Source organism: Panthera uncia (genome assembly GCF_023721935.1).
Source record: "Panthera uncia isolate 11264 chromosome A3 unlocalized genomic scaffold, Puncia_PCG_1.0 HiC_scaffold_11, whole genome shotgun sequence".
Classification (NCBI taxonomy): domain Eukaryota; kingdom Metazoa; phylum Chordata; class Mammalia; order Carnivora; family Felidae; genus Panthera; species Panthera uncia.
Genome location: NW_026057578.1, coordinates 47,466,343 through 47,478,577, shown reverse-complemented (window position 1 = coordinate 47,478,577; position 12,235 = coordinate 47,466,343). Strand labels below are relative to the sequence as shown.

At 40.6% G+C, this 12,235-nt stretch overlaps 1 protein-coding gene and 1 long non-coding RNA gene across 5 annotated transcripts in view; one reads left to right on the top strand and one right to left on the bottom strand.

The window, feature by feature from the left end:
* Positions 1-4,635, bottom strand: part of LOC125936872 (cystatin-13-like) — a 13,254-nt gene extending 8,619 nt beyond the window's left edge. Inside the window, exons 1-3 of one of the 4 annotated variants that reach the window (XM_049651228.1) lie at positions 4,410-4,635; positions 2,551-2,623; positions 1,566-1,899 (exon numbers count right to left, since the gene is read on the bottom strand). In XM_049651228.1, the coding sequence (XP_049507185.1) occupies positions 1,566-1,793 (228 nt within the window). In that variant the 5' untranslated portion in view covers positions 1,794-1,899; positions 2,551-2,623; positions 4,410-4,635. Of the gene's footprint in view, positions 1-1,565; positions 1,959-2,550; positions 2,624-4,409 lie in introns of all 4 variants that reach the window. The other 3 variants (XM_049651227.1, XM_049651224.1, XM_049651226.1) reach the window with 3 other exon arrangements.
* Positions 4,636-5,804: 1,169 nt separating this feature from the next.
* On the top strand, positions 5,805-11,860 carry LOC125936871 (uncharacterized). Its single transcript, XR_007462158.1, has 3 exons — positions 5,805-5,886; positions 9,787-10,042; positions 11,495-11,860. It is a non-coding gene; the product is annotated as an uncharacterized LOC125936871 (long non-coding RNA).
* Positions 11,861-12,235: the final 375 nt, after the last annotated feature.

Genomic DNA, 12,235 nt, shown 5'->3' with positions numbered 1-12,235 from the left:
TCCAGGCTCCGAGCCATCAGCCCAGAGCCTGACGCGGGGCTCGAACTCACGGACCGCGAGATCGTGACCTGGCTGAAGTCGGACGCTTAACCGACTGCGCCACCCAGGCGCCCTCTGTTCCCTTTCTTAAAGTCCAGCCAGACTGGCTGAACCCCCTTTCCTTCTGTGTGCCTACTGATTACTCTCTGGGGTTTTCCCAAACCACAGTCCAATCATCGTTCTCAGGAGACAGCATTGGTACTCTCTTCTATGATACAGTCCATATTCCAATTCCTCCAACTAGTCCAATAACATCTTTTATATGTTTTTTTTTAATTATTCAAGAGATAAGACAAGACCACGCATTGAATTTAGTTGTCCTGTTTCTTACATCTCCTTTAATCAAGCAGTTTTCCTGCTTTTTCTCCTTGTCTTTCATGACACTGATATTTTTAAGAGGTCTTACATAATGCTCTATAATATGGGTTTGTCTAACTGTTCCTTCGTATTACCTTCAGGGGATGGATTTTTTTTCTCCCAAGTTTTTATTTAAGTTCAAGTAGTTAACATATAGTGTAGTATTGGCTTCAGGAGTAGAATTTAGTGATTCATCACTTACATATAACACCCAGTGCTTATCACAACATCACTCCTTAATCCCCATCACCTGTTTAGCCTGTACCCCCACCCATATCCCCTCTAGCAACCCTCAGTTTGTTCTCTATAGTTAAGAGTCTCTTATGGTTTGCCTCCCTCTCTGTCTTTATTTTATTTTGTTTTTTTTTTATTTTATTTTATTTTATTTTATTTTATTTTATTTTATTTTGTTTTTCCTTCTCTTCTTTCAGGGGATGGATTTTAGACAAGAACACCATAGAAAGATAAGGTTGTGTCCTTTCCATGACATCACATCAGGGACACATGATGTCAATTTGTCCCAGTGTTGGTGATGAGCATTGGGTGAGCCAGGCATTCACCAGATTTCCTAATTGTAAGGGTATATTTTCTCTCTTATAATTAATGAAAGAATCCCTCCAGCAATTTGTCCTCCACACTGTCCCACCAAGTGGATGTAGGATTCATTGATGATGTTTGCCTGAAGTAGTTGTTGCCATTATGATTTGCTACTTACATAGTCTTTTACATCTAGAGGTAGGCATTTTCCTGTAAAGAAGAGCCTTCCCTTCTCTGTCCTGGTTCCTTTTTTTCAGCAAAAGCTGGACGTGCACTCTTTGCTTTTTCACTGTTACAATCCATGCCTGTAATTACTCATTTTGATGATACCAGCCCAAACTATCCCAAACTGGGCCCTTCAAGAGCCCTTCTTGGGTTCTTACCTATGCTTTCTGATATGACTGTAATCAATTTTGTTATTTTAATGGATATTTTATGTTTCATCCTGGAATAATAAAGGATGAATCCTAATTAATTTTCCTCCAAAAACCCTAAAATAAAATTAATATATATTTGGCTAAAGACGTTTCTCAGCTCTTTTCCACTCCCTGGTCTCTGTGGCCCTCCATGGATAATGGTACCCCCATGACTGCATCTTGGAGAGAAAGAGCAAGAAGAAAATGCTCACTGACCTGCTCCTGGGATTTCAGGACCTTCACCACCTTGTAGCTGTACTTGTCTTTGCTGGTCTTATTAAATTCTTTCATGGCGAACCACAGTGCTTGTTGCACATAGACGTAGGTTTCAGGGATGTCTTGGAATTTCCTCACCACCTTTGGCCTGCCCCAGGCATGAACACTTCTGGATACAAGGGCCACAGTGGCCACCAGGAGCAGCAGGCTCTGGCAGAGTCTGGCCATGGCACCTCAGCCAAGGGGCACACACCTTGTTCCTTTTTTCCTTCCAGGGCTGGACTGGGCTGAGCTGGCCCTGCTGCTTCTGCACCCCTAGATCTTCCTGGCACTGCTAGGAGTGAAACAGGGATAACTTCTGTTATCTTTGTGTCTTCTGGGCTTCTCTTTCTCCTTTCCCAAAGAGAAGAGGAGTGAGAAATCACAATCACAATTCAGAGTATTTTCCCATTTTGGCTGTTTCTTTCTGGAAGGATGCATGCCTCCATGCACTCACAACCTTTCCCTTCCCTACCAGGAGATTCCTGCCTCCTTGTCTGTGAGGTCCCAACACATCCACTGCAGGTGCCTTCCTGTATCAGGTTTCTATGCACAGAATGGGATAAGGACCTGCAACAGACACACTGCCACAGGGAGAACATTGGTCTCAAAACTCATCTTATTATTTCCTCTCCAGGAGCATGTATGAAAATCCTCAGCCAGAGCCTTTGTCCTGCCTCAAAAGTACCCCCTGCATCTCCCCTGTTTCCAGTCAGGCTCACTATCAGTCACACTGAGATCTATTTATGGAGTATTATTGAGTCTTGCCAGGCCTCATAATAAGGGTGTTACATGTTTCTCTTATTGAACCATCCCCTTTGGGGCCACATAACGAGTAGCCCCTTTTTACACAGGAATAAAGTGGGACTCAGAGAGTTCAAGTAAATGCCTCAGGCTGTTTGACTGTCATAACTTTTGCCTGCCTGACACATACCTTCATACTTACCTCAGTCTAACAGATGAGAATGTGTAGATCACAGCTTGTAGTGTAAATTTGTTTTTGAGGAGATTCCATTCTACTACAGAAGGTGAATCAGGATGTAGTTCATGAGACAGAGGCACAACAGTTAATGTGTTAAATATAGGTAATGAAGAAACAAATCGCTTGAGAGATGTAGGGGTCAAGATCAGACCACCTCAAAACGAGCCACTTTAGCATGAAGATTATTTTGATTTAAAAAACAATCAAAACCAGGGCTCCCAGGTGGCTCCAACTCTTGATTTTGGCTCCAGTCATGATCTCATGGTTCATGATCAAGCCCCATGTTAAGGCTTCACGCTGACAGTGCAGAGCCTGCTTAGGATTCTCTCTCTCCCTCTCTCTTTCTCTCCCTCTCTCTCTGCCCTTTCCCTGCTTGAGCTCTCTCTCTTTCTCTCTCTCTCTCTCTCTCTCTCAAAATAAATAAACTTTACTTTTTTATTTTTTTATTTTATTAATGTTTATTCATTTTTGAGAGAGAGAGAGCACTAGAGAGGGAGAGGCGAAGCAAGAGAGAGACACAGAATCTGAAGCAGGCTCCAGGCTCTGAGCTTTCAGCACAGAGCCCAATGTGGGGCTCAAACCCACAAACTGTGAGATCATGACCTGAGCCAAAGTTGGACGTTTAACCCACTGAGCCACCCAGGTACCCCTAAATAAATAAACTTTAAAAAACTAAAAAGTAAAAGTAAAAAACAATCAAAATCTAGTAGATTCAGGAAAAATTCTTTACTTCCTTCCCTCCCTCAATTGCCCAAAAAGAATTTAGATAGAGGGCCTGCTCCAGAAAGAGAGCTACCACCACAAACAACTATATTATGCTGTGAACAAGGTATGGTAGACAGGAAGGAACCTAGCAAGGCCTGTTGGATCAAAGCCCACTCTGTGTTCCATTGTTTCTGTGGGCCCAACAAAGATTTGTTTACCAAACATCTATTCTTTTTCATTCTTCCTGAGGATTACATCCCTTCCCCTTGAAGTTCCAGACCCTGCCCCTTTTTCCTTAATTCAGAATCACATGCATACCTCAGTTTGCCTGTCTTTGGAATTTCCATATCTGTGTGGGTTCCCCATGTATATGAAATTAAATTTTATTTTTCTCCTGTCAATTTGTTGCATGTCAATTTGGTTCTTAGTCTGGTTAGAAGAATCTTGAAGGAGACAGGAAATTTTTCCTCCCCCAGCAGAAACAAAGGCAGAATCCACAAGTTGTGTTCATCACAGACAAGCAGTAAGTACATCTTGCCTAAGTTGAACAAAGAATGTGATGGCAGAACGAAAAGACACCTGATATCCATCAGACACTAACTACACATGAGTTCCATGGAACACAGAATATTTATGATGTCTTATGTCAACCACACAACAATGATGCTATCCTGGCCCCATGTGTCCTCACCCTAGGAACCACCAACAAAATCCTCAGGATGTCTGGCTGTGACAGGCAGACCTGCCTGTGTGTCTCCTCAGTGCCAGGGTGTGCTTCTGACCTGCTGTGCAACTTTGATCAAACCCCCACTGTGGACACCATAACCCCATCAGTGGGGAGCCTGAGGCAGCAGAGAGTTGCCCAAGATCCTGGCAAGATGGCCTTTCCATCTCCCCTGCTTGCTTCCATATGTGGAGTGTGTTAATCTGCTCCCTTTCCTTTCCTAGCCTTTCACCTGATGGTTTGCACTGACTTGATACACATGGGACTTGCTCAAGCAGCCAACTTTGGCCTATGAGTTTCTCTGCTCCATGATATCTGAATGAATTGCCCAGGGCACACTTGGAGGCCACCCAGGCATCACAGTCCTTCCCCACCAGCTACACCCCAGATGTACCTTAGAACTAAGCTCTTCACCACTTTCCTGCTTGCTGAGGCTTAAGCTGGCTGTCCTCACCCACAGGTGGTATCTTTCTCCTTCCTGAGGACTTGAGCTCTAAGCAGCTCCCTTCGTGAGCCACTCTCCAGCCCCAACACATTCAGTTCATGCCTCTGGTCAGGGTGTCAGTCAGACCTGAGCTCAAGGGTGCTTCTGCCCTCTGGTTGCACTCCCTGGCCAGGTGGTCACATCTATGACCCCTTTGTGAGGTAAGCCCAGCCCCTCTGATGCTGTTCAAGTGTGGGGCACCTCTGATTGGTCACTCAGCTCTCAGAGGCCCACACGGTCAGTAAGAGCCACCAGTATCTGCCCCTAGTGCAGAAATCTTGCCTGTTCCATACCTCCTTGCTTTCTAAATTCCTGGGCTTTGGAATTGACCCCTTGGGAATTAAAGCACCTCCATGGCCATTTCTGTCAGGATTCTGTTATATGACTCCATAGTCCTAGAGGCAGGATGAGGCACCACACTGCCAGTCTTAGGGAATCTGGGACCAAGAGGCCCTTGAAGAGGTGGTACCTATGGCTTGCCAGGAGCTGCCCTAGAAACACCAAGTAGAAGGCATCATTTGGCAATGGCAGTGCTCACATAACATACCTCTATAGGATGAACAAATGAGCAGACCCATTAGCTATATTTCCATCATTAATCTTGTCCCGGATAAGCATTCCCCATTCTGCCTCCCTCCCCCTTGTTGGGGTTCCCTCTTCTGGTAGTGATTCTCAGGCCCCAAGCCAGGCTCCGCTGAGGAGCACCCTCCATCTCACTCTGTAGTTAGAGCTTACAATGACAATGAGGGAGCTCCCAAGAATTCAGAAACCTGGGAATTAATATTTGTGTTTCCAGAACAAAATATAAATCAGCATAATGAGGGTCATACCTGAGATATATAAGCTAAAACTCCAAACAGGAAATCTTAGGCACATAAAACTTGAGTCACCTGGCTAACAGGTGTTAACACAAACACAACTGTGTGCTCTATTCGAGGAGACCTTTCTAAGCATGCATAAAACCCAGACACCAAAATGGTAAAGAGCAACTCATTTGGCCACACATTTTGTTGCGCATACACATATGTACACAGAGTCAAGAGATTAATGGGAACACAGACTAAGTTATTTGGAAGATGTTTCATATTTGGCAAAGGACTAAATTCTCTCTTATGGAAAAAGCTCTTTAAAATCCAAAAGTAAAAGACAATTGCCCCATTGGCTTGGCTCAAAGTGAACCAAGAATTCAAGCAGACAATATACTCAAAAGGAATCCATTTCTCCCCTTGGCCACACATCAATTGTTAGAAAACAACTGGCCTGTGGTGAGGCCTCTCTGTAGCCACCTCTGTTGATCCACATTATACCTGACATCTGTGCCATAGGTCTGGACAGGAACCCAGGCATTTGTGACCCCATATCTTCTGAAGAAGGTGGTATTCATAAGGTAAGAGGGGCTGTGGGGTGGGAGAGTGGACGATGCTGTGATGGGTGTGGACCCACAGGTCATTTTGCTCATGACTTCAGCATCAGGATTTGAAGAAAGGCCCAGCTGGGTGCTTGTCACTCAAAGTGTCCCTTGTGTTCGAAGTGCAACTGGGATGCATCTGGGCTCACTACTCATGTGTAGGGTAGTCTTCTAAACAACTTTATCTAAATCTAATTCCCATACCATGCATCCATGTATGTAAACAATTCAGTGGTTTGTAGCATATTCACAGAGTTTAATGTCCAAACCCACAATCAAGTTTACATTTTCATTACCCCAAAAAGAAACCCAGCACTACTAAGCTGTCACCCAAGCCTCTTGACCCCCTTTAGCCCTAGACAACCATTAATCTCTTTCTCTATTGATTTACCTATTCTGGACATTTCATATAAATGGAATCATATGATACCTGACCTTTTACTGGTCATGGCTTCTTTTACTTAGCATTTTTTCAAGTCATCCATGTTATAGCATGTCTTGCTACTTCATTTCTTTTTATTGCCAAGTAATATTCTCTTGTATGTGTACACCACATTTCATTGATCTATTCACCAATTAGTGCACATTTTGATTGTTTCTACTGTTAAAAAGAAAACCACAGGTCCAAATATCATCACTTAGGTTAAGGCCCCAAGTAAGTAAACCAAGACTTAATACCTAACCTAACTACAGTTTCAACCACATAGAGATGGAATCTAACCAGTCAACATGGAATTTCCTGGTCAGCACTAGGAAATTAACTGATAGGCCCCCTTTTTTTTTTCCTTAGAAGGGCGACTTTGCTTAAACTTATTCCTTGCAAATAAATTCCTTTCTTCTTCTCCTACCCCTCATCCTCCTCTACCCCTTCTTCATCTCCCTCTCCCTTCTTCCTGTGCCTCTTCTCCTCCTCCTCTTCCTCCTCCTCCTCTTTCTTCTTCTTCTTCTTCTTCTTCTTCTATTGCCCTCTACCTTTAAAAACACTTGTTTATTTGTTTGTTTGTTTAACTCAGCAGAGTTCCCTTCTACTTTCTAGACAGGTAATGCCTAACTCATGAATCATTTAGTAAATCCAATTAGACCTTCAAACTTATTCATTGAATTTCCTTTTGACACCAATTTTTGGTTATTATGAATAATACTGTTATGAATCTTTATTCTAAGCTTTTGTATGGACACTTGAGTATATACCTAAGAATGGAATTATTGGGTTGAATTGTAACTCTATATTTAATTTTTTGATGAACTACTGGATGGTTTTCCAAAGTGGGTGCACCATTTTACATTCCCATCGGCAGCATATAAGGTTTCTAATTTCCGTGCATCCTTGCCAAAACTGGTTATTGTCTTTTTGATTATAGTCATCTTAGTGGGAAGGAAGTAAGACAAGTGCTAAGAACTTGACAAATGTGACACAGTAAATTTTAATTTCCATAATATCAAAGTGCTTTTAGGAGTAATTTTTTAAGACAAGAATCCAATAGGAAACTCAGAAAAAAAGTCATGAACACACAAATCACAGAAAGGAAATATATATGTCTGTGATACTCATGTGGAAATAAGTTTAACTTCAACAATAAAAATTCAAGTTAACCCAGCAATGAAATGTCACTATTCTCCCATACATGGGGGGAAAATTAAACACAATGACAATGCCCTGTTGATAAAGCACCTTCATCTGCACTGACAGAGTAGGAATCAAACAGTCTTTGTTAACAGTGATTTAGCAATAACTGTTAAACATTTTAAAGTTACATATTATTCAGCACAGTGTTCCACAATCTGGGACATTGTCTCACAGAAATACTTTACTATCAGCACAAAATTGAAAATTATTCACTGTATTACAGTTTCTAATCAAAAAAAAAAAAAAAAAGACATGAGGAAAACAGCCCAAATATGTATCTATAGTAGACTACTAAATAAAATGTTTAATATTCTGCAGGCACTGTGGAAAACAGTGTGGAAATTCCTCAAAAAATTAAAAATAGAACTACCCTAAAATCTAGTAATCACACTACTAGGTATTGACCCAAAGAATACAAAAATACTAATTCAAAAGAATATGCGCACCCCTATATTTATTGCAGCATTATTTACAATAGCCAAATTATGGAAGTAACCCAGGTGTCCATCAATAAATGACTGGATAAAGAAGATGTGATGTGCGATATAGGTATATATATACATATACATATATATACGTGTGTATATGTATATATATATGACTGGATAAAGAAGATGTGAGATATATATACATATATATATATATATATATAATACATCCATAAAAAAAGAATAAAATCTTGTAATTTGCAAGAACATGGGTGGAGCTAGAGTATAATGCTTAGTGAAATAAGTCTGTCAAAGAAAGACAAATACCATATAATTTCACTTATATGTGGAATTTGAGAAACAAAACAAACAAGCAAAGGAAAAAAAAGAAAGAATGAATGAGAGAGAGAGAGAGAAATCAAGAAATAGACTCTTAACCACAGAGAACAAACTGATAGTTACCAGAGGGGAGGTGGGTGGAGGGATGGGTGAAACAGATGATGGAGATGAAGGAGTGAACTTGTGATGAGCACTGAGTGATGTATGAAATTGTTGAATCACTATATAATACACCTGATACCAATATAACACTATATGTTAACTACACTGTAATTATGATAAAAACTTAATAAACCAAAATATATGTAATATCTATGAAATGAGATCTAAAAAAATCAATCAAAGCATGGGCATGTATTAACAAGGAATGATATCTGCTCTATATAAATAAGCAAGGTGTAAAACATTAAGCAGAGAAAGGTCTGGATTTGTTATGAATACATCATGATTTGTCAAGCTCAAAAAAAAAGAAAAGGAAATTTTAAGGTTTTGAACCATTCACAGGCCAGTGCCTGATGTATGGGAATACACAGGAACATCATATTCTAAGTTAATTATTTCCATAATGCTCTAGCTCTTAATAATAAAATAGAACTAATAATAAAGTGGAATAACTTCTATAAAAATTTCAAAGCTCCATAGTAAAAATAAATGTAGAGAAGACCTTAAGATGCAGAAAAGCAAGTACCTAATCCACTCTTAACCTCTCAGTTCCATTCCACATGACTCATAAAAGATATTGTGAGTTCTTGATACAAAAGATGAGGGTTTGGTGCACATGCTAGCTCTTTATCTTTCCCCTTCTGCTCATTGGATGGATGGATGGATGGATGAATGGATGGATGGATGGATGAATGGATGGATGGATCAATGGATCAATTGATCAATCAATTGATGGACTGATGGACGGATCGATTGATGGATGGACTGATTGATGGATCAATCGATAGATATTCTACTTGTTACTTGTATAAGTTTAAAAATATAATCAAACCTCTTTTGATTCGTCAACTTCCAGGAACTTCTTTTGAACCTATCTCCATAGGATAAGGGTGTTAGCAGCCCCATCTATTCAATTACCTCCTTTATCCCTCTGTCCCACCATATGTTGTTCAAATCCTAATTTGTCCCTCTTCCCACAACTGTGCTTTGCCTGTTGGATGATCCAAAAACTTGAAAAACAAAACAATAGATGCTTAAATATGGCGTTATAGAGGACTGCCATGGTATGATTTCTATTTTTTTTAATGTTCATATCATAAATTTTATTGGGCCAAGAAGTTGACAAGTTTGTTCAAAAATGATGATGGACAGATTCCTGAAACAAAAAGTATCAATAGCAGCTTTTAAAGAAGGATGCCTTTGTTCAAAACATTTAATGTCCAATGTAGTGAGTACTTTCTTCCTTTTCTAGTCTTAAAGTGTTTTTTATGGCAAAGTCCATGATTGGAAGAGCTAAACATTTATTACACTTGTTTCCAACAGGAAAATTCATATGAAGACACTCAGTTGAAGGAGTGGGTTTAAATCCAGCAGGTGGAATGGAATTGCAACCAGTTGCAAAAATAAGAATGTATTCCATTGTTACTGCAGATTTACCATCCTCAACGGCCTGTAAATAACTGTTCCAAAACCCCAAAGACTGTACGTTGGATAATGTGAGGACTGTAAAAAGATCACTAAGGATTTCTGCAGAAAGATTCTCAGGTTTATGACAGAAGATGCTATAAAGTGCTTCTGGGTAAGTCTGAATTTTCTCCAAAACACCAAGAGTTTTCAGACCCTGCTTAAAACTTTCAAAGGGTGCTTGGACTCTCTTAATTACATGGTAAACTAGTATATCTTTTGCCAACATGTATTTGTCACTTATTGATGTTATAAGTCTTAGACATCCAATAAGCTAGAGATAGTTATAGCATTCATTTACTATTGAGTTTAAGTCAGCCACAGTTGTTGCAGTATTTACCCTGATTATCATTTGCGCCACGTCAAAGTCTGAAACATCGTCTAAAATTGGTTGGGTATTTTCTGGTCCATAAGCAAGGCAGTTAAACAAGGTTTTAGAAAAGAAACCAGGTGAAGGACCGCCATGAACCAAGGAAATGGCAAGGATTTTGCCAGCTTCATAGTAAAGATTCTCTTTCAGAGCTTGATAATTTAGAGACAAGTTCTTAGACAAGGACCCTTCAAATATTGGTGAATTCTCAAGATGCTGCATTAAGAGACTTAGGAATTCTTGCTTTGATCCAGGTGATTTCTAATTTTTAAAATATTCTCTGTATGATGAGAGATGATTGATTGAAATAAAACAACAGTGGCAGAGGTTTGATTCTCAGTGAAAAGGTTGTTGGGATATTGCAGTTGGTAGGAGATGGCTGCTGCTGGAGTATAAGCAAACAAAGGGGCAAGTAATGCCTGGAGTTATGAGCTGGTTGAGCTAACCAGGCCTGGAAAAAGAAGAATCAAAAGTCAAACATGACCCTAGATAATAAGTGGCTTATGCAGCAGATGGTGTGTCATGAGCTAAGGTGGAGACTGGAGAAGGTTTGGGCAGGAAACATGACAGTTGAATGTGGGGCAAATGGAATGTCAGGTATCTGCATGATACACCGGTTTCGGGTAGTCCTCACCCTTCCTACCCCCTTGCCAATCAATCTCTAACCCACTAACCCATTCTATTAGCACTTATGAATACTGGAAATAATGTTATTCATTTGTTCATTGGTCTGTTGTCTGTTGCCATCTCCCTCTTTCCCCATCACATAAACAAGACCTTTCCACATGTGATGGCTGAATAATGTCCCATGATTGATTTAGTCTAGCCTCTATTCTGAACACATGTCATCTGAATCATTGCTAGTATTATTAGCAGCATAATGATCATTCTGTGCATATCTCTTTGCACACATCCAATTTATTGCTTAAATATTTTCTTGAAAAATCACATAGTCACCATGCATGCAAATGTAATAAGCAGAAACTCCCTCAAGCACTGTAGAAAAATCTCATGTGTGTGTGTGTGTGTGTGTGTGTGTGTGACAGAGAGAGAAAGAGAGAGGGAGAGAGAGAGAGAGAGAGAGAGAGAGAGAGAGAACATTAGCAGTGTATGTAACTCATTAAATTCCCAAAACCAGGAAGATAAGCTTCTGTACATGGACTTAGTGATTGACATATACCTTGTTCCCACATCAAGGCCAGTGGAGAGATGAGAAGGAAGTGGAAAAGAAAATGAGAGAAGAGGAAAAGAGAAACAGGGAGGAAAGTGTGAACCAAATGGAAAGCAAGTAGGAACAAGAGGACAGTTCTGAGTCAAGGTTAGGGATTCAGTGAGGCCTGGGAGCTCTCAAAAACCAAGACAGAGACCAAAATACAGACATGTGTCTTGTACCTTCCAAGGCTTTGGATGTTCCTCATCCCCTTCCTGAGGAAGGGGAGGCTGGGCTCTGTTCCTGCTCCTTCACCTGCTATCTTTAACCCACAGTCAATCCTCAACAATGGGCTGGAACCTCCTGAAAAATGGTTCCTGGTCCCACAAACCCACTCCAGGAGGGTGGCAGGCTCTACCTGGGTGCCTCCCTTTTTGGCCTTTCTGGTTCAGGGCTGCGTGTTCTCACTTGCTGGGACAGGTACCTGCACAGACACCCACTATCACTGGAGATGTGTCTGTGCCATCTGGTGGTTCTTCTGACTTCTGCTGTCTCTATTTTGAAGCATATATATAATTTGGGGTGCATTTAAGTTCAGAATTAACTACATTTTCAGGATGAGTCATCTTTTATGACATTAAGTATTGTCAAGAGATATTTTCTAAGGTCTCCTGCATAGTCACACTGTTCTAAACATGAGAGTCAGGGCTGGACTTCCATAACGCATGGATGGTAGGGTGCACACCTGCTCAGATAACTTATACAAGTCCAGTGACTGGGTATATTTT